The sequence below is a fragment of the Elephantulus edwardii genome, unplaced genomic scaffold, assembly GCF_000299155.1.
Source record: "Elephantulus edwardii isolate Elephantulus edwardi_28Jun2011 unplaced genomic scaffold, EleEdw1.0 scaffold00065, whole genome shotgun sequence".
Taxonomy (NCBI): Eukaryota; Metazoa; Chordata; class Mammalia; order Macroscelidea; family Macroscelididae; genus Elephantulus; species Elephantulus edwardii.
Window position 1 is genome coordinate 1,251,634 of NW_006399815.1, and position 21,809 is coordinate 1,273,442.

Here is a 21,809-nt window from a genome sequence, read left to right on the forward strand (position 1 = left end):
GTAATTTGTGGGGAAGCACTATGCTTGGAGTCTCAGACTAAATTTTACCACCCCAGTGACAGACTGTAGCCGCCTGCCATCCATATGACCTCCTTTCTTCTGGGTAAATGAAATTGGTAATACGTCCCTTGCAGGACTGGGGTGAAGATGACATGGGGAGAAGGCTTCATGAGGTGTCTTGCCGTTGTTAAGTGAGCCTGAGGGCAGCTGACTAGGTTGTAACCATGCATCTCAGGCAAACTTTCCAGCCTACCTGCCTCCATCTCTCCCTCTGTCCACAGGCCACCTCACGCCCAGCGCAGACAAGCCAGGCCCTCAGCTCCAGCCCATGGATCTTCGAGTGGGCCAGAGGCCCCCGGTGGAGGCCACTCCAGAGCCCTCGCTGCTGGCCCTGCAGCACTCGCAGCGCCTGCACCATCACCTTTTTCTACCAGGCCTTCAGCAGCAGCGCTCAGCAGAGCCCCTGAGGGTAAAAACAAACTTCCCCCCAAACACCAGGCCCGCCCCTGCCCACCCCCCTGTAGCCTTCCCAGACATTCAGCTCAGCTCTTCAATTCCTTGCTCCTTTCTTCCTGGGATGTTGGCTCTTCCCACAGCTCCCAGTGGACACGCCGATGCCCAAGCTGCAGATGGGGCAGCAGGAGCAGGAACTGCGGCAGCTTCTCAACAAGGACAAGAGCAAGCAAAGTAAGGAGGGCTGTGTGGTGGGGGCGGAGCGGGCCGGAGGGTCACAGTGTGCTGGCCACCAGGTGTCCCTTTGCTTGTTGGGCTCTGCTTGTTAACGTGGGTGTCAGCTTCACAGAAGAGCTGGCACCTCCCACTCAGCAGGAACACCTTGTACTGGGGGTGTGGAGAGGGCAGTGGGCAGAAGATGTGCCAGGGCAGAGAATGTGCCAGGAGGCCACCCCTTCTGCAACCCTACTGGACTCAGGGTTCTTCTCCTGCGCAGGTGCTGTAGCCAGCAGTGTGGTTAAACAGAAGCTGGCAGAGGTGATTCTGAAGAAACAGCAGGCAGCCCTGGAGAGAATAGGACATCCAAGCAGCCCCAGCATTCCCTACGGGTACCTCCCTCCCTCCTCCTGCTCCGACTTGTCCCCACTGTGCCCCATCCCCCTTAGATACCTATGAGCACACACACTCACCCCCTTTGCCTCCCCAGGTACTCATCATTAAAACCTTCTCTTTAGCCTCTAACCATAAAAAATCCCAATGTCCCTCCAAGCTAATACCAACCTTCTTACCTGTCATTCTGTCTCTCACCCCAGTGAGGCCTTCCTCCCTATATGCACACACAACACATATGCACACATACACCCATAGCACGCACACACTCCACATCACGTGGTTATATACTTCACACACATGCACACACACATCGTACACACATACACACACCCTGACACACTGGCCTTTTCCACACAAGTTCCTTTTCCCTTTACTCTTTGACCTGACACAGAATGCCCTCGTTCCTAAAGGAAGCTCTTATTGGATGTGAAGAACAGGGTCCTCAGTGCGGCCAGCCCAGGCTCCCTGAGTCCCTGGGCTTTGTGCATAGATCTGTGTAAGGACAGCAGTGCCTGACCCGCTGCTGCCACCTGGAGACGGCCTCATTCCTGGGCCCACATTGTCAGGCCTGTGCCCTGCTGTGGCCCCTGGCAGAGACAGTGGTGAGAAGGCAGGTCTGCAGGGTCTCAGGAGCCTGGAGTGGAGCAGGTGCAGTGGTTCTGAAAGGGCCTGTGCAGAGTGAGGTGGCCTTGGGCCTCAGGGCTGCCTGGCCTCTGAAGCAGCCTGGTATTCACTCCATAGACCTCTGGAGCCCTTGGAGACAGAAGGAGCTACACGCACCATGCCCAGCAGTTTTCTGCCCCCAGTTCTCAGCCTGCCCAGTGACCCCCCAGAGCACTTCCCCCTGCGTAAGACAGGTGAGCTGGACAGACACCCTTCAGGAGAGCCACAGGGAAGGGCCTTGGGTAGCAGGGCAGGAGTACAGAGGGGTGGACAGCTAGAGGGCTGAGCTGGGACTGGAAAAGGCCAGCATGTGTGTGTTTCTGTGTGGCTTTGCCTTCTCTTACATGAATCCAGAAGCAGTGAGGGGGCATCAGGGGCTAAGGGGCAGAGGAGGGAACAGTGGGACTGAGTAAAGCTGGCGCTCCTCACAGTCTCTGAGCCCAACCTGAAGCTGCGCTACAAACATAAGAAGTCCGTAGACCGGAGGAAGAATCCACTGCTGCGCAAGGAGAGTGAACCACCTAGTCTGCGCAGGAGGCCGGCAGAGACCCTTGGGGGTGAGGAGCAGGGTGGGCAAGGGTGACATCCTCAAAGCTAACTAGTCTTGTCCCTTTGAGTCCCCTCTACGAGACAACGGTTTATCCTCAGGGCTCTGTGTGTGGATGGCAGGGGTGTGGCCTACACAGAGCTTCCTGGCCAGGAGACCCAGTAAGGGCTGAAACACAGCCATGCCCGATGACTAAAATGACAGCTGCTCAGAAGGGACACCTTCACAACAATTGTGCCGGTGTCCTGTGGCCACTGGGGGCCCGCTATCTTCTTGCCCTTCTGGGAAGCAAGCAGGAGGCCAGGGGATCTGTTCTTGGGTGTCCAGGGCCAGGGACAGTTTCTCTCTCCTGTACGTTCCTGGCCTCTGACTACATGTCCTTTCTCCCATCCCCAGACTCGTCCCCCAGTAGCAGCAGTACGCCTGCATCAGGGTGCAGCTCCCCCAATGACAGTGAGCACGGCCCCAACCCCATCCTGGGCTCAGAGGTGAGGCTTCGCTGGCCCTAGGCCCTCTGGGGGAGGTCTGAGGCTCAGCTCTGCTTTGCAGCCCCCACTCAAGTCTTGGGGGGCTCTGGGGTAGTTGTCTGGGAGCGGTGACCCCTCGCCCTGCTCCCATGGCAGGCGCTCTTGGGCCAGCGGCTGTGGCTGCAGGAGACCACTCTGGCTCCATTCGCCTGGCCTGCAGTGTCCTTGCTGCCCACAATCACACTGGGGCTGCCCGCCCCTGCCCGGGTGAGTGGCCAGGGTGTCCCTCTTCCCACGCCAGGCTCCTGCAGCTTCACCCCAGCTACCTGTCTTTCCCAGATCCTGTCCCTCCTTACCCTTACTGCTGTCTCCCTCCTCCACTATCCTCCCCTGTGATGGCATCTCACCTCTTCCCCTCCCCTAGGCTGATGGGGACCGCAGGATGCCTCGGGTCCTGGGGAGCGCCCATGCTCCCTTTTTCCTGCCCCCTGGCCTGGAGACCGAGGCTGGGGGTGCCTTGCCGTCTCGCCCGCAGCACATTCTCTTCCTGGACCCCTCAGTCTCTCATGCTCCACTGCTGACTGGTGAGTCTCCCTGTGTCCTTCTGAGGGCCACGCTTTGGGAGGGGCCCCACCTTCCTGCCTGCTCTCCAGCCCTCTGTGCTCCTGGATGTCTCTCTGCTTTGTCCCCACACCTCACCCCGTGACTTTGCTTCCTTCATTGCTCCCTAGGGTTCCCATCTTACACTCCCACCCCATTCCTTCCAGTGCCTGAGCTTGTGCCCTTCCACTTGGGCCAGTCCTTATTGACCACCGAGCGGCTGTCCAGGTCAGGTCTCCACTGGCCACTGAGCCGGACCCGCTCAGAGCCTGTGCCCCCCAGCACCACCACCCCCTTACTGCTGGGCCCCCTACAGCCCCGCCTGGAGCGGCTCAAACCTCACCCCCAGCTGATCAAGGTGAGGGAAACAGGGTATGGGCGTTGATGAGGGATGCTTAAGTGGGCTTCTAGAAGCTGACTGGAGAAGAGGGGTTTCAGGAGGGCAGGGCCCTTGAGGACTAGAAAGAATGTTTGGTTCTGGGGTCCTAGCTGCATGGTTGCTTGGCTGGAGTCCTAACAGCTGAGTGGCTTGGCCCACAATCCCCCAGCCCACACCCCTTGTTCCAACTCAGCCCAAGTGTCTCCCTTCCCCAGAGACCAGCCAAGCCGAGTGAGAAGCCCCGACTGCGGCAAATACCCTCATCTGAGGACCTTGAGACAGATGGCAGGGCTGTGGGGCCAGTGGGGGACAACAGCCTGGACCACAGGGAATCAAGCCAAGGGCAGCCAGAGGCTAGAGGCCCATTTCCTGCACAGCAGCACCAGCAGGTACGAGAGTGTCCATGTGCCCCTCAGGGTACCCCTTCAGAAGACCCTGAGGCACAAGGGTAAGGCAGAAAGGGAGGGAGGTGTGCATAGACAGCTTCAGGATCCATGGTGGCCTAATGTAGGTTCATTTATGCTACGTCCATATTAAGGTGCGCACACACGTGAGCACAGACACATGCATACAAACATATATAGGCACATGAACATGCATACACATACACAAACACATGCACATGCTCCAGCAGCCGGCCAGGCTTAGCGGATGTTCCTGTCCCCTTCCAGCAGTGAGGCTAGCCTTTCATGGAACCAAGCAAGCACACTCCTATACTAGCACTTCAGTTTGTGACCTGTGCCCCAACTCTGGGAAGCTGGCTAAGGCAAGAGTGGCTCAGAGTCAGGCTCCAGCACTTCAGCCTCATAGTTAGCTCAGAGCTAGTCTGGCTGGCCACAGATCACACCCAGACAGCCAGTCGCGCCTGCAGGTCCCATGTTTTTGAGCAGTTGTAGTTCTAGGAGGTGAGGAGATCCTGGTATGAGCTGGGCTCTTCACTTCAGAGGCTGAGTGGTTAGTCTGTGAGGTAGACCTTTGGGGACTTATGAGAGCAAGAGGCTCAGAGAGTCAGGCAAAGCCCAGCAGAAAGGCAGAACATTCTGGAATTTTAACAGCTCCAGGTCTTCCTGGAGGTTGTTGGACTGCCGACAGGAGCCGCTGGAGCAGGGTCCCTCTTTCCCTCAGATGTTCCTTTGGGAGCAGCAGCAACAGCGAATAGCAGGGCGCCTCCCCCGAGGTGGCCCTGGGGACCCCGTGCTGCTTCTCCTGGCCCAGGGTGGACACCGGCTCCTGTCGAGGACTCAGTCTTCCCCAGCTGCACCAGCCTCAGAGCCAACTAGCCAAGCCCTTGACCTTCCCAGCTCTGAGACCCCCACCAGTACCCTGCGTTTCACCACAGGTATGACCAGGATTTGGGTGAGGGGCTGAGTATCAGGGGGCTTGGGGACATGAAGGTCTGTGTCATGATACTACTCAGGACATTCTTCAAGCTTTCTTGGCATTGCTTAATCCAAACAACTTTCCATGAATTTGCAGGGTAGGGAGTAATTTTGCTCTTATAGGTGAGGAGACTAAGACTGAGAGAACCTGTGACCAGATAGCTAGCTGGTGCTCAAGTCAGGAAGTGTGAGTCTCCTGACAGTACTTTAAGATGATATGGACTGTTTTTCTGATTGTAAAATTAGAACAAAGTATAATAGACATTTTGAAGAATACAGAAAAGCATGAAAACAAAGTAAAACATAATGTCTGTCACTCAGAAAACCCCTCTTATAATTTACTATATTTTGTTTCACTTTTTATTCCAGCCATATGTACATGTACAAATATTGTATCCACATAACTACCTTTTACTTATATTGCCCATCTTTCTCCCAGGAAGCAACTGGTGGATTCCAACCACCTGCCTGTGGGTTGGCATTGGAAGTCCTTGCCCACTAGGCCACCAAAGCTCCCTACAAAAAAATGTCAGTTCTTTAGTATTTCACATGGTATTTTGTTTTTCCATAAACATTTCTCGTTAGTTGGACATTTAGATTGTTCCTGATCCTTCTGCATTTTAATCTCCATGTACGTAACTCTGTACTCACCCCTGGGATTATTCCCTGAGCATTAAGTGGTAACATTCCTGGATCAAACAGTCTGAGCATCTCTAGGCTCTTGTTGCCCTGCGATGCCATGAACCAACCCCAGCAGCACTCAGCAGCCCTCACTAGTGGTTCCTCTACTCTGTGCAGCTGTGAGCTGGGCAGAAATAGTTACTATCCTTACGTGGTCCAGTGACATTGTGAGGCATCGTAGCTCCTGGATTTGGGGTTTCCTCGGAACTCTTTCTCCTCTCACTGCTTCAGGTGGCTTCTAAGGGGTCATGACAGCCAGGGTAAGACCCCTGACATTTGGCCTTATTCTGAGCATTTGTGAGGAGCTTGATGTGTCACATCACAGGCAGAGTCTCAGGGTGTTAGGAGGCTGTGCCTGTGTGCTGTCCAGGTGGTGGTGCAATGCTGGCGTGAGCGTGAAGTCTGAGTTCCCTGGGTCCACATGGAGGGCATGGGCCAGGATGAAGCATGCGGGATTGTGCGATGCCAGGGAGACCTCCATGCCTGACTTCATGGGGGTATTGGCTGTAGGGGTACAGAGGGTACTCTCCACAGCTCATGGCAGGGTGGGGTGGGGCCTCTCTCCTGGCAGGGCTGGTCTATGACTCGGTAATGCTGAAGCACCAGTGCTCCTGTGGAGGAGACAACAGCCGGCACCCAGAACACGCTGGCCGCATCCAGAGCATCTGGTCCCGGCTGCAGGAGCGGGGCCTCAGGAGCCAGTGTGAGGTGAGGAGTGGGGGGACCTAGAGTCAGAGGGGAGAGTGATGGAGGGCGGGGAGAGGGCTTCACAGCCAGTGTGAGGTGAGGGGGCCTGCGGGGTCAGTGGTATTGGACAAGAAGGACATGAGCAGGAGATTAGAGCTTGTGGGCCCTCACTGACTCCTCAGTATCTCCGTGGCCGGAGGGCCTCCGTGGAGGAGCTGCAGTCAGTCCACTCGGAGAGTCACGTGCTCCTTTATGGCACCAGCCGCCTCAAGCTGGACAACGGGAAGCTGGCAGGTAGGTAGGGCCCACTGAAGCATCCCTGTGCGCCCAGCGCAGCCCACCAGCATTCTGGCCTCCCTGTCCCCTCTGCCTTCCCCCCGATTGCTTTCCTCATAACCCCTGCCTAGACCCTCTTTTCAGGGCCAGATGCTAAGTGAATTCACATTCTTGACAGGGCTCCTGGCACAGCGGATGTTTGTGAGGCTGCCCTGTGGTGGTGTTGGGGTAAGTGTGCCCAGGGTTGGTTCCCTAGTGGGCATTCCAAAGGCTCTCTGAGCCCCTCTGTTCAGTTCTTCAGGCCCAGCCCCTGTTTTCTTGCTCTTGGGGTTCTGCCACAGTAGGTAGACCGGGGAGTTCCGTGTGATACCACTGTTAGCCAGAAGTCCTGCTGGTGTGTGAGCACCTGTGGAGTCTGTCCTGGACCCATTAATGTCTCCTGAATGTGGACTGCAGGGCCCCACACTTAGAAGGTGTCTTACAGTTGAATGAGAAAGAGCATTTGAGACTCAGAAGTCAGGCCAAGATTGGGGCCTAGGATCATCTCCCTTTATCAAGCCCTCTGTCTGGACATTGGCCATGTCACAACCCCAGTAGGCTCTGCCTTTCCTGGAGGGGACTCCCAGGCTGGGGCCATGAAGGTGTCTCAGGTCTTGGTAAACCGACATGGCCCAACCCCAGGACACAGCCCTTTACTGCCCGGCTTTGCCTCCTCACTTTCCTTCAGGAGCTTCCTGCCTCCTCTGGCAATGCTCTCCTTGCCTGAAAGGGTCGTGCAGTGGTGTCCCCAGACAGGTGTGGAGACAGGGGATGGAGCCCAGCTCTTGAGGGAAAAGGAACTGTAGCTGGTGGGAGGGCTGATTGGGAGCCAGCCAGTGCTCTGTTCACAACTTCCCATTTCTTGCCACTTTCTGATTTTTCCAACTGTTGTTGCTTCTGTTTTCTCCTCCCTCCTCTCCCTCTCGTCTTTCTCTTTCCCTCTCTTTCTCCAGCCTCTTGCGACTCTCTCTGCCTTCCTCGCCTCTCTTGGTCCGCCTCGCCCTCCCCATCTCCCCATCATGCCCCCCCGGCCCCTCCCTAGCCTTGAGGCCCAGGGACTGGGTTTGGGGGGCCTCCCAGCCTGGGCTAGGGGCCCTGAGTGGAAGACAGTGGTGCAGACGGCCCTTCCAGCTCCGACCATCCCGAAGGGCCTGAGCAGAGTCAGCTGGGGCTTAAAACCCCCTCCCGGCCCAAACCCCAAGTCCCGCCCAGGTAACGCCATGCCCCCTTCCCCGAGTGGGGAGGCAGGCGTGATGCTGTTGGCAGAGTGCTGGCCAGATAAGGGCTGGTGCTGGGACTGAGGCTGGGAAGGAGCCATGCTGGGACTGGGGACACAGGAGGCCTTGCCTTGGGGCGGTGGGGCACTGGGGAAGCTCTCTGCTCCTGGGGTCCTGGCCATGGGGTGGGCACTGCCCCATGGGCCCTGGTGCCGGTGGGAGGCCCTGGATGATGCGGGCCCTGACTCTGACCCCGCAGGTGGACACTGACACTATCTGGAATGAACTGCACTCCTCTAATGCAGCCCGCTGGGCCGCAGGCAGCGTCACGGACCTCGCCTTCAAAGTGGCTTCTAAAGAACTAAAGGTAGGGAGTTGGTGGAAGTGGGCAATCGACGAAGGAGGCAGCTGTGCAGGGCGTGGGGACAAATCCAACAAGGCTGTCTGCGGCTCGAACTCTTGCTCCTCCTGGATGCCAACGAGAGTTTTGGGAAGGAAATCAAGGGCTCTGGAACCAGAGTAAGATTTCAACTGTAGGCTCATGTTTCCTGGTTGTTGTGTACTGTTTAACTGGAACCAAATTCAAAACTGACCCTCCAGCGGGTTTTAAGAGAGTTTTAATCGCACCTAAGAATATTGCCCATCTTTCTTCCGCGGAGCAGCTGGTGGATTTGAATCACATGCCTTCGAGATTGCAGCCCAACTCCTTACCACTAGGCCACCAGAGCTCCCTTGTTTCTTGATAGCAAATGAAACAGCCATGATCTTGGACTCTTGGTCTTTAAAAGACGCAGGGTCCTGATGATCCAGGACCACAGGCAAGGATAGTTCTCTCAAAGTCAGTTGACTCTTCCCAGTGCTTAGTTTATGTAAAATTGGGTTGTGCTCATCTTCAGGGGTACTGGGCTGGGCCCCTTCCGGGGTCTGGTCCTAAGATCAACTGTCAGAAGCTGTGTTGTCTCGAAGCTTTTAGCCTGAGTGGTCAGGGCTTTGCAGTTAAGTGGGCAGCCCTGAGAGCAACTTGAAAGACCAGAGAAGAAGGTTAGTGGACTGAGTTTAAGTTGATGGAGATTAGGAACAGCTTGAAACAGGAGGATGAAAATGGTTGCACAATGTGAAGAATGTAATTAGTGTCACTGAACTGTACATGGAGAAATTGTTCTGCTGTGTATATTTTGAACAATAACAAAGGCATTTCTTTAAAAACAGTAAATAAAGTGCAGCCCTAGTTTCACAATTGTGGCTCCACCTTTTATATTTTATAACCAGGCAGCTTTGGGCAAGCAGCTTCATCTCATCAAATCTTTAGATTCCTGCCACCTGTCAACTGGTGAGCATCAAAATATTTACCTCATAAGATGCTGTGAGAGTTAGATCACATTTACCTCACTGAGCTGCTGTGAGGATGAACTCAGGCTTTAGAAAGTGTTAGCACAGTGCCAGGCTTGTGGTTTTTGCTCTGTAAATGGTGGCTGTTATGACAGGGCGGTAGCAGTCAGGGCATGCCAGAACTGGGTCTGTGTGCGTCTCCAGCCTGAAAGCAGAGGACAGCAATAAGTGTGGGGCCGAGTGCTGGGCACTTCCCATACAGCCGGGCACAGTCAGACCTGTCAACAGCTGTCGCTCATTCCCAGAGGAGGGGCCTGGGGGCGGGAGCCGGTTCTCACAGATGTGAGTCAGAGGCTGGCTGTTTGACCATTGTTCTTTCTGTTTTCAGAATGGTTTTGCTGTGGTACGGCCACCAGGACACCATGCAGACCATTCCACAGCCATGTAAGACCTGGGAGCGGTCTGGGGAGGGTAATTTTAGGCTTGAACAGCATAGGGTGGTTGGGAGGCTCCATGGGCCCTCTCATGGGTACATTCTCCCCTTTTGTCCTAAACTTCCTCCTGAGGCTGGAGAGGTGAGGTCATGGGAAAGGAATGGGACTTTTCTCTCCTTCCAGGGGCTTCTGCTTCTTCAACTCAGTGGCCATAGCCTGCCGGCAGCTGCAACAACAAGGCAAGGCCAGCAAGATCCTCATTGTGGACTGGGTAGGTCTTGGCTCCTGGCTCCCACAGATTGGAGAGGCCAGAGGGAAGAGGCCTGGGCCTCGTGTCAGAAGATGTGGTTCAGATCCTAGTTCTGCATTAGCCTCCCTGAACCTGTTCCTCCTGTGGAAAATGGGGTGAAGATAGTACCTACCTCGCAGGGCTGTTGGGAGGCCCAGAGGTGGTGGTTTATGGTGTTCCTAGAGTCAGCAGGTCTCATTTGCATTGACTTTAGGCCTCTATTGACTTCTTTCAGCAGACTTATTAATTCCTGCGTTTACCCTACAGGTAGTAACAACAACAATCGTTAAAAATTACATCAATACACCTCTAATCACATCTAGATACTAGTGGTTTTCCTTTTGCTGTACTGTCATTACTCCTGAGACTTATCCGGACCATATTTGGTTGTTTTACAAATGAGAAGATAACACAGAGAGATTTACCTGCATACAGACAAGCACCTAGGGAGTGATGAGACAGGAATTTGCGCCCAGCTGGTTAGCTCCTAAGAACATGTGTACGGAGCCTTATAGCTTCTGTGCTGACAGCTATGAGAGGTGCATTTCTAAGCAGAAGTTGAGATGAGTGGCGAAACTTTCCACACCAGGGCCTCTGGGTGGTCTTGGGAGTGACCAAGTGCAGGGCTATAGCCTTTCCCTGGAGGGCTGACCCTTGGAATTTTTACCAGCCTTGAAACCCTTCTAACATGCCCCAGCCTCCTGCTCACTGCTTGCTGCCTTCCCTTATCTCCCACTCTTGTCCCTGCATAGGATGTTCACCATGGCAACGGCACCCAGCAGACCTTCTATGAGGACCCCAGTGTGCTCTACATCTCTCTGCATCGCCATGACAACGGCAACTTCTTCCCAGGCAGTGGGGCTGTGGATGAGGTAGCTTTGTGGGGTGCGGTTGTCTGTGTCTCCCCACCCCATTAATTCTCTCTTTTGGTGCTCACTCAGCCTCTGTTATGAGAGCTGGGTGATCCTGGGCAGACTCTGAACTTCAAGTTCTCCATCTGGGAAATAAAGTGACTGGACACACTGAACTTAGCATGTGGGGATTCCTCTTCAGGAATCTGAATTCATATCTCACTTTTTTATTTCTAGGTGGGAACTGGCAACGGTGAGGGCTTCAATGTGAATGTGGCCTGGGCTGGAGGGCTGGACCCCCCTATGGGGGACCCTGAATACCTGGCTGCCTTCAGGTAGGTGCTCTGGGGACCCAGAGATGGCCAGACCCAGTAAGGTCTTCTTTTCCTATCCCTTTTCCAAAAGCAGCCAGGCTGGAAGTGTATAGCTGTCTCCTCAGCCTGACCCAACACTAGGTTAGTCCAGGGATGAAAAAAGGTAATTACTGGACCTCCTCAAAGTACTGAAGGGCAGTGGTGTCACTCTAGAGACTAAGGTGTGCCTGATACAGGCCATGAGAGTGAAAAAGTCAAACAGTGTTTTAGCTGCACATTGCCAAGATCCAGTGCAGAACTGATTTCTGGAAGTTGGATAGAGAAGAGCGATCATAGCTGCCCCATTTAGGTCAAGAAAGCTGCTGGGGGGACAGGGTAGTGAGGTAGGGGGCGAGGGCTGAGCTTTGAGCAGGATGTGAGGAACTTTAATTGATGGAAGAAGCAGAAGAACAGATGATAACTATCTGGGGAGGTTACCTAAAAAGCCATACTTACAGCAAATGATTGTTCACACTATTATAGACCTATCTGAAAAGTTGAACCACCAGGATGAGTTCAGGTCCAGGTTTGAAGGGTGTCTAAAGGCCATATCTTAGAGGTTCCATCAGTCTTGCATGGTAACCAGGAAGCCTGGTAATTTTTATTATTTTGAGTTTTGTTCTCCATCTTTTTTTCACAGTGTCCTAGGGCCTACTAGTATGACCCCTTTCAGAATGGTTGCTATGTGTCAGAAAGCTGAACAATGACTAGGGATGATAGAATAGATGCTTTTGAGCTGTGGTACTGGAGAAGAGTGTTGAATATACCACAGACTGCTAGGAGAACAACAAACAGGTTTGTCCTGGAGAAGGTGAAACCCACCTGCTCCTTGGAGGCAAGGATTCTGAAGCTTTGACTGACATACTTTGGGCATGTTGCAAGGAAGAACCAGTCCTTGGAAAGGGACATCGTGCTTAGAAGGGTTGGAGGGACAGTGCAGGAGAGGAAGACCCTCTATGAGATGGATTGATTCAGTGACTGGGGTAATGGGGGGTAGGTGTTTCAGAGACAATAAGGTTGGCACAGGATAGAGTAGGTTTCAGGGCTGTTGTACATAGGGTCACTATGAGTCACAAGCAACTTGATGGCACATAACAACAACAACAACAAGAATATCATTGGTATGAGCACTCAGAAGATCAGGAGATGTATTGAATTGAGAGAGTCTGCAGTCAGGAACGTATCCAAACTACTGAGGAGTAATCAGACACTGAATTCAGATTGAAGACTAAGATGCGTTTGAGTCAGACATAGTCTTTTCAGTCACTTACTATGCTGCTGAGAGCTAGACAATGAATAAGGATGACAGAAGAATTGATGCCTTTGAGCTGTGGTGATGGAAAGGAATACGGACTATCTCATGCTCTTGTTATGTTCTATTCAATCACCTGAGGCTCAATGGCAACCCTAGGTACTCTGAACTCTGCTCTACACTGAGATAGTCTCACTGTCTCTGACACACCTACCCCCATTATCCTAGTTACTGTGTCAATCCATCTCATCTGGGGTCTTCCTCGCCTTTGCTCTCTCAACCCCCTTCCAAGCATGATATTCTCCAGGGACTGGTCCCTCCTGGCCATATGCTCAGAGTATTTGAGACAGAGCTTTAAAATCCTTTCCTTAAAGGAGCAGCCTAGTTTCACCCTCTCCAAGATAAACCTGCTTGTTCTCTTGGCAGTCTAGGGTATGTTCAAGAATCTTCTTTAGGACTGCAACTCAAAGGCATCAATTCTTCTGTCATCTTTGGTCATTGTACAGCTTTCTGTTGCATAGCAAGTGTTTGTGAGGAATGTGACCTGAATCAGGCATCCCTTAGTCTCCAGATTGACATCGTTGCTTTTCAGAAATTTTGAGAAGTCTTTGATAGCAGCCTTCCTCAGAGCAGTTAGTCCTTTGATTTCTTGACTCTTGGTGCCAAGAGTGTTGATTGTGGAGCCCAGCAAGCTGAAAGTGTTAATCTCAGTCTCTTCTCCATCTATCTTGGTGCTGCTATTCGCCCAGTGGTGTGAATCTTTGTCTTCTGCATGTTGAGCTTCAATCCATACTGAAGACTGCAGTTCTTGACCTCCTGTAGCAAATGCTTCAGGTCTCCCTCTGTTTCTACGAGCAAGGTTATACCATCTGCATAAGGCAGGTTGTTGATGTGTCTTCCTTCAATCATGATGTCACATTCCTCTTCATAAAGTCCAGCCACCTGAATGATCTGTTTTACATATAAATTAAAAAGGTATGGAGACAGGATGCATCCCTGATTCACTCCTTTCCTGATTTTGAACTATGCAGTTTTTCCTTGCTCTGTTCTGACCACTACTTCTTGATCCAAGTATGGATTTCACATGAGCCTTATCAAGTGTTCCCATTATTTTCAAGGTTAGCCACAATTTGTTGTGATCCACACAGTGAAATGCCTTTGCAAAGTCAATGAAACACAGATAGATATCCTCTGGTACTCTACTTTCAGCAAAGATCCATCTGATGTTGGCAATAATGTCTCTTGTGCCATGACCTCATCTGCCTGTGTTTCTGGCAGTTCCTTGTCAGTATACTGTTCCAGTCATTATTTAATAGTCTTCAGCAGGATTTTGCTTGTATGTGATATTGTTCAATAATCTCCACCCTCTTTAGGGTCATTCTTTTTTGGAATGGGAGCAGATATGGATCTCTTCCAGTCAATTGGCCAAGTAGTTGTTCTCCAGTTTCTTGACACAACTTGGTGGCACATCCAGGGCTGCATCTTTCTGTTGAAATATGCCAATTGGTATTCCGTCAATTTCTGGGACCTTGTTCTTTGCAAACTCCTTCATAGCAGCTTAAACTGCCTCCTTCATCACCATTGCCTCTTGATCATATGCTGTTTCATGAAATTCTTCTCTGTCAGCCAATACTTTCTAGTACAGCAACTCTGTGCACTCCTTCCATCTTTTAATGCTTCTTGGATCATTCAGTATTCTGCCCATAAAATCCTTAAGTATTGCAATGACCCTTTTGGTTTTCTGGCTCCAGCTCTTTGCACATTTCATTATAATACTTTGCTTTGTCTTCCTGTTGAAAGATTTCCTTTGAAATCTTCTGTTTGCTCCTTAATTTCCTGAATCTTTCCCTTTGCTTTGGTCTGTCTGTGCCCTTGTGCAATATTCAGAGTCGTTGTTGACATATATCTCAGTCTTTTTTCTTCCCCTCTTTTTGCAGTGACCTCTTGCTTTTTTCATGAATGATATTCTTGATATCCTTCCGAAACTCATCTGGTCTCTTTGTTCATTAGTGTTTAAGGCTTCAAACCTGTCCCTCAGATGATTTTTAAATTCAGGTGGGAAAGACTCAATGTCAAATTTTGTTTTTTGTGGATTTGATTTAATTTTCTTTGGCTTTAGTTTGAATTTGCATATGAGTAGTTGATGGTCTGTTCCGTAATCAGCCCCTTGCCTAATTTTTACAACTGATATTGAGCTTCTCCAGGGATTCTTTCCACAGACGTAGTCGATCTGATTCCTGTGTGTACCATCGGGTGAAGTCCATGTGTATAGCCACCATTTACGTTTCTTTCTTTTTTCTTTCCATTTATTTTTCTTATAAAAGGTATTTGCAATGAATCAATCATTGTACAAAATTTAATCATTCTAGCTCCAACCTCATGATAATGTTTCGCCTCACATACTTTGGGTTTGTTGTTAGGAGGGGTTATTCCTTGGAGAGAGACATCATTATTGAAAGGTGGAGGGTCAGTGGAAAAGAAGAAAACCCTCAACCAGATAGATGGATTGATACAATGACTGCAGCAATAGGCTCAAGTACGTCGGAGATGATGAGGATAGCACAGGCTAGGACAGGGTTCAGGTCTGTTGTTCACAAGGTTGCTCTGAGTTGTACTTGCCTAGTTAGCACCTAACAACAACAGTGCTTTTCTTGGGTATTCTCCAGGAGAGCCCACTCTACAGGGACCCTGGGCCAGGAACCTGTTGCTGTTATTGTGTGCCAGAGAGTCAGAACCAACCCATAGCTGAACCTTCAGCCGGTTTTCAGAGGCAGTTAATCGTATGGCAGGAGATTGCTCATCCCTCTCCCATGGAGCAGCTGGTAGTGCTTTCAGGATTGCAGTGCAGCTTCTTGCCCCTAGGCCTGCAGAGCTCCCCTATGGTGGGCCTAGAGCCCTACATTCTGTAGGATACCAAAAGCGACCCTAAAGTTGGGTTGTGGCTGGAGGAAACAGCTATGGGGGCCAGACAAAGGTCATGGATGAAAGAGTGGCGGTAGGCAGCTGACCCGTCAGCTCTCAGCTGGTGAATGGTGGAGTCACATCAGTCTGACGTGAACAGCAAATAAATGCTGAGAGTTTTGTCCCAGAGGCTTAGTGACCAGAGCCCAAGCTGGCCGGCTGTGAGATTGTCCCTGCTCTGTGATCCTGCCTACTGTACCACATAGATAACACTTACGCAAACATTTGCGCTCTCTCTCTCACACACACATACACACACAAGCGCACGTACACATGTTCATATAGTTACACATACACACATTCACACTAACATACACATTGACATATAAACACACATAACAGTTATGTATACATACACTTGCACACACAGAGCGATGCTCACATAAACTCACATGCACAAGTACATTCACACACACATATAATTATGCACATACACACTCATCAACATAGTCATGCCTCATACACTCAGGCACACATTTATCTTTTTTCCTCTGGTGTCCTTCCTCATCTTCTGTCTGCTCCTTGCTCGTTAAGTGCTCTGGTCAGCTGAGTCAGAGGCAGGGAGGTCAGAGGGACCCTTCTGGAGGATTGGTGTCTTGGAGTCCTAAGACAGACTGACCCACAGAAAAGCTGGTGGGAGAGGGCTGGCCATGCAGGTGCTGGGCAGGGCCACACCCTATCTCTCCCAGGCAGTCTTGACAGTGTGGTAAACCCACCCTCTCCTCCCAACCTCACAGGATGGTCGTGATGCCCATCGCCCAAGAGTACTCTCCAGACCTGGTCCTGGTGTCCGCCGGGTTTGATGCTGCTGAAGGTCACCTGCCTCCACTGGGTGGCTACCACGTGTCTGCCAAATGTAAGGAGGGCCAACCTAGGGGGAGGGGGCATACTGGCCGTGCTCGGGTGGGAGGTACTGCTTAAGCTCAATGAAAAGTTGGCATTGGCCAGGCCAGGTCTGGGAGTGTGAAGACAAGGTGTGGTCACAGGCCTGGGATTTCCTGGGCTCTGCCAGCCTAGCACAGCCCAAGGCACTTCTTGTGGCATAGCTTGTGCTTCTGATCAGACCTCTGGGATTTAAGTCCATTAGGCCTCTGACGAAAGTTCAGTCATAGAGTCCCGCCTCCTATTGTGTTGGTCCCTGGCTGAGCTGCCAGCTTCTCCAGAGGGCGCAGAAGGAACAGCGTTCCCAGGACAGGACAGGGCAGGAGATCGTGCAGCTTAGTGACACAGACTCCGGCTGGAGCCACTGTCTCTGTTCCTTGTCCTCACCTTGCCACTAATGAGTTGTGAGAGCTTGTGCAAGTTCTGTAATTTCTCTGAACGTTGCACAAGGTGTGTTGCTTTGGTTGGGTGCTTTGGAGTTGATTTTGACTCATCCTGATCCACTGTGCCACAGTCCCCCCCACCCCCTAGGGTTTCCTAGTCTGTAATCTCGATGGCAGCAGATTGCCAGGTCTTTCTGCTGCAGCAGTGCTGAGTGGGTTTGAACTGCCAGCCTTTTGATTAGGAGCTGTTCATTGAACCATAACACCTCCAGGACTACTTTGAATGAAGCATCCTGCTAGGTTTTGTATGAGAGTCAATGAGACAGTACTTGAGTCATAGCTTAGAAGAGGAGCAAGCAGGCAAACAACAGAGGGAAGGAGTGGGTTGGCTTCCCCTCCACCCTGCTCCCTTCTGTTTCTTTCCATTCAATCATCTAGGTTTTGGGTTCATGACACAGCAGCTAATGAGCTTGGCAGGAGGCGCAGTGGTGCTGGCCTTGGAGGGTGGCCATGACCTCACCGCCATCTGTGATGCCTCCGAGGCCTGTGTGGCTGCTCTTCTGGGCAACAAGGTGAGTTGCTGCTGCTGCCGCCTCCCATGCACACACCTGTGGGCCAGGTGAGCTAGGCTCTTCCAGCTAGTGCCAGGGGGAGCAGGCAAACGGGGCACCTTCTCTATAAGTAAAGCTGGGGGCCTGGAGAGGGGTGGACAGAGTGGGTACCTCTACCCCAAGTCAGGCCCCAGGCCATTGCCTCCTGACCTCAGCAGAGGCCCCTGAGCCCTGAGAGATGGTGGCTGAGATTCTGTTTTCTGTAGGTGGATCCCCACTCTGAAGAAGGTTGGAAACAGAAACCTAACATCAATGCCATCCGCTCCCTGGAAGCTGTGATCAGGGTGCACAGTGAGTGTGGAGAGGACCCTGCTCAGAGCAGGGCAGCCTCATGTAGATCTGGAAGAGCCTCAGGCCCCCACTGCCCCAGAGACCACATCCCAGGGCTTCTTAAACCAGCTCCTGCAAACTACCCCAGCAGTAATAATGAGATAACACCCCCATGGGCAAATCCCCTCTGAGCCCTCCAGATGAGCCTGGCAGGGCTCTCCTCAGAGGCAGAGAACTGTTCCCACTTCGCAGCCAGAGCCCGAAATTGGGGCCAAGGCAACAGCAACACACAGGCCTTGTTTGCGCCTGCCTCAGCCCACAGTCCTTGTCTCAGGGACTGTGCTGGCATTTGTCCTAGGCCTTGCAGTCACTCCCCCGCTGCCTTGCATTTGGAAAGACCTGTGCATTTTCAATCTCAACGTGCACATCTCTGTGAAGCCCTGGACTTCTACTGAGAATAAATGCTGGTGAGGGATGCCTCAGCACAGGCCCAGTAGGAAGCATGTTTAATAAAGACATAGTCGTGCTGTATATGGAACCTTACATTGTGCCAGGTCCTGTGCTGGGTGTGTCTGATACAATTTCTCACCACAGTGGGCGGGGTTATCATTCCAAAGGTACCTGGCAGCGGAAGCCCATGTCGGGCAGGTGGGTTTCTGAAGGCCACTCTGTACTCATGTGTGCAGGGCTGAGTGGGGGCTGCTGAGACCTCTTGCATCAGGAGACCAGGGCTTGGGCGTGGGGATCTGTGAGGACCCAAACAGTCCTGCCAACATATGTGCCCATGGTGCCCTTAAGAACCGCATGTCCATGGGAATGGGCCTGAGTTGGTCTTTCATGTAAAAGGGGTGCGAGAAGGGCCCCCCTGTGGCCATGTTGGACCTGCTCTCCTCACCAGGTCAGGGCTGCAGGAGCGCAGTGGAGGTGGTAAAGAGGGTGGAGAAGTGCAAATGTGGGAGCTTAGTCTAGGTTGAGGACACGCCCACCACCCCAGGGCCCAGCCTCTGCTCCAGTGTCAGGTTTACAGGGTAGGTGTGGTGGGATGGAGGGGCTTATTTTCCTCACCCTTTCTAACCTGACTTCTTGTCCCAGGTAAATACTGGGGTTGCATGCAGCGGCTGGCCTCCTGTCCAGACGCCTGGGTGCCCAGAGCGCCAGGGACTGATCCAGAAGAAGTGGAGGCGGTGACGGCATTGGCTTCACTCTCTGTGGGCATCCTGGCCGAAGAAAGGTAATGCCTGACCCCTGGCTCTGGGAAACAACTTTTCTACTCTGTGCATTTTCCAAACCCAAGGATCTCAGATCTCCAGCCCACACACCACAGCCTTCCTGGACTTCGTGACCATGGCTGGAAGGGAAGCTCAGCTTACCCTGTTCCTGTCCCTAGGCCCTCAGAGCAGCTGGTGGAGGAAGAAGAACCTATGAATCTCTGATGCATCAGAACAGACCCTTGCCCTGTGGACCTAGCTCTCTTCCAGCCTCTGAAAATACCTGCTCCCAAGGTCTTCAGACACCTGAGAGAGGGTGGTTGGGGCAGAAAACAGCCTGCTTTGCCATCACCCCAGGGAGCCCAAGAAGATCCCTGTGTCTTGGATGGGGACAAAAAAAAGACTCTGAGGAAGCAGGCAGAGCAGCCCTTAGAGTCCCACAGGATGCTCCCCAGAACACGTTCTGCCCCTCAGGATCTGTGCCCCTGGCTGTGGTCCCTGTTCCTCAGAACTTCACAGAAGACTGGCTTTGTTGGGCCCCACCCTTAACCACTATTCTTGGCTCCAAAGACCCGGGACTTTGCACACGCAGGCTCCACACAGAAATGTGAATTTGACCATATCCAGGACAGCCCTTCCTAAAAGGGGGTCAGAGGAAGAGCCCCTAAGTGGGGAGGGAAGCTAAGGGTCCCATAATAACCCTGAGTGCAGGGGGAGTCTCTCCTCTCACCAGCTTCTTCAGATGACTCTGGAAGCTTCTACCCTCCACCACGGGGTGTGGAGATGAAGCTCCCTGAGAGCATTCACTGACAAGCCTCCCTCCCCAGTCCCTGCCCTTGCCAGAGGCCACCCTGCGTGGACCACCTCAGTGCCTGGTGGAGTGGGGCGGTGCTCTCAGAGTCCCGTGCTTCCCAATCCAATGGTGCCAAACCCTTCATCTCCCCCCGGAAGCATAGCCTGGCCCCCAGGGATGCCCAGTCATACCCTCCCACCATGAGCCTTGTCTCTTGATGGGCTCTCCCTCACCCCACTGATACCTGCCCCACATAGGACTACCCTGGCTGAGGGGCAGAGGGTGGGGAGAGAGTAAGCAGGATGTGGAGAAGGGGAGGCTGCCTTGCAAAGCCTTCAAGGCTTCTGGGGTCCAGAAGGAAAGTATTGTGTTTGTGTGTGAGTGTGTGTGTGCACGAGTGCGTGTGTGTATGTGTGCATGCTTGTACATGTGTTCTCCGGACCTACCATACCTTGTGTATGTGTGCATGTTTTTATAAAAAAAGTTTTAAAATAGAAAAAAAAAATCCAAACAATAAATGTTTTATTTGCTTTAAAATTATAAATAATAAGGGCCCCAAAGAAGTGACAGGTTGAGCTGGGGTACATACAGTCCCTTCCATATCACTTTGCTTCTCCAGGGCAGCTGCCCTGCAGGACGCAGCTACTCGGAGCACACCCAAGCTTCTTCTGCCTGGTCTCCCTCAGGGGACTGGAAGGGAGGCAGCTCTGAGCTGAACCGAGACAGAGCTGGGGCAGAGGGCCCAGCCCAGGTGTGTGTAGGGGTGGCACAGATGTTCATTCAGAGGTGGGGTGGCTTACTATGGCAAAGTGCTATGAATCAGACATCTCTGGGTTTACAGCCCAGCTGGGAGTTCAGGTAAGCCATATCATCTCCTGGGGCCTCTGTTTATCTGTAAAAGGCTCCAGAAATAGACATTGTTTTGGTTCTTTCCTGTTCTAATATGCCATAACTCCTTAGTAGACACTGAGCCTAGAAGAGAATGGGTGAGGCAGCAGGCCTGGGCAAGCTCACCCAGTAAAGCAAAGAGGAAGGCCCAGCTGCCAGAGCCTGCCTGCTTCTAAGTTACCAGGCTTTTCCAGCCTCATTACCTCAGACCTGGCCCCCAAGCCCCTGCAGCTTGGGAGAGTGAAAGGAATAGGGAACCTGGGGCCCATCCCCTCTCCATGTGGCCTGGCCTCTCAGGGTGAGACAAGAAATCCCATGGGGTGGCTGTGGCCACAGGCATCATCCTGGTAGAGGAAGGGGCTGAGAGCCAGAGGGGAGCTAGTAGGTCCCCCTCAGGCCAGAAGGGCCTTCAACTCAACATACAGACCCCTCCCTTGCTTTCCAAAGCAGTCTCCACTAGGAAACAAACAATCTCAAGAACCCCTTATCCCACCACACCCCCCAGATTCCCACCCCACAAGAAACCACCAGAGACTGACTGATACAAATAGCTGCTGTATTTCTGCTAAAGTGACAGTGACACAGATAAGGCAAAGAGTTGAGGGCAGGACATCAAGGGGGAGGAGGGAAACTGTGCAAAATGGCAACTGAACATAAAGAGATTCAAAAAGAATCCCTTCCCTCTCTGTTAGGTAAGCCCCCGGGCCAGTGCATGGGCGGCTGAACAGACTGTCCCTCAGGAGGGAAAGGGGGAAAATGATGCCAGCTTTAGGGGGACAGTGAGTAGGACTTGACATGGGAAGAAGTTATCACGGCTGGGGTGGTCTGGGCATAGGGAGGGGCTAGTGTGAAAAGTCAGAGACGAAACAATGGGGATGCCTGCACACAGCCTTGGGCTCTTTCCAGCCCGCGCCCCTCTGTCTACCCCCAAAGGCCTGACTGTCAACTGCCCTGCTCTGGGATGTGCGAGTGTGTGCTGAGAGTGGTGACAAATGACCACTTGGCTCTAGCACACCAGGGAGACCAGTTCTGGGTGCTTCAGGGTGGGGGGAGGGCCACTCATCCTCTGCTCAACAACTCCCCAAGAGCCCAGGAATTAACCATAAGTGCTGTGGGGGGCAGGGGTGGGGTAGGGTGGTGAATGATGTCTGGTAGAGTGGCTGCACTTGACCAGGCTGTCACCCTGGCCTCAGGGGGACAAATGACCTGTTTGCTGCTCTCAGGCAGAGATAAGGTCCTTGACCTCGTGTCCTGGCCGGGCCTACAAAGACTCCTCCTCACCAAATTCTTAGAAAATAGATCCAT

General features: G+C 52.5%; 1 protein-coding gene across 2 annotated transcripts; it reads left to right on the forward strand.

Annotated features, from left to right (window-relative positions):
* The first annotated feature begins 304 nt into the window (after nucleotides 1-304).
* HDAC7 (histone deacetylase 7) lies at nucleotides 305-19,048 on the forward strand. 2 transcript variants are annotated; one of them, XM_006888161.1, is made up of 24 exons: nucleotides 305-469; nucleotides 597-687; nucleotides 950-1,061; nucleotides 1,807-1,922; nucleotides 2,160-2,285; nucleotides 2,672-2,763; nucleotides 2,899-3,009; nucleotides 3,167-3,326; nucleotides 3,510-3,700; nucleotides 3,937-4,110; nucleotides 4,847-5,060; nucleotides 6,353-6,489; nucleotides 6,651-6,762; nucleotides 6,923-6,972; nucleotides 8,260-8,367; nucleotides 9,718-9,773; nucleotides 9,947-10,034; nucleotides 10,805-10,924; nucleotides 11,141-11,238; nucleotides 16,207-16,325; nucleotides 17,173-17,306; nucleotides 17,552-17,636; nucleotides 18,708-18,846; nucleotides 19,003-19,048. In XM_006888161.1, exons 1-24 carry the CDS (start codon nucleotides 329-331, stop codon nucleotides 19,046-19,048), a joined length of 2,820 nt encoding a protein of 939 aa, XP_006888223.1. In that variant the 5' UTR covers nucleotides 305-328. The 2 variants fall into 2 exon arrangements, with proteins under 2 accessions (XP_006888223.1, XP_006888224.1); XM_006888162.1 differs by lacking the exon at nucleotides 2,899-3,009.
* The last annotated feature ends 2,761 nt before the right edge of the window (nucleotides 19,049-21,809 follow it).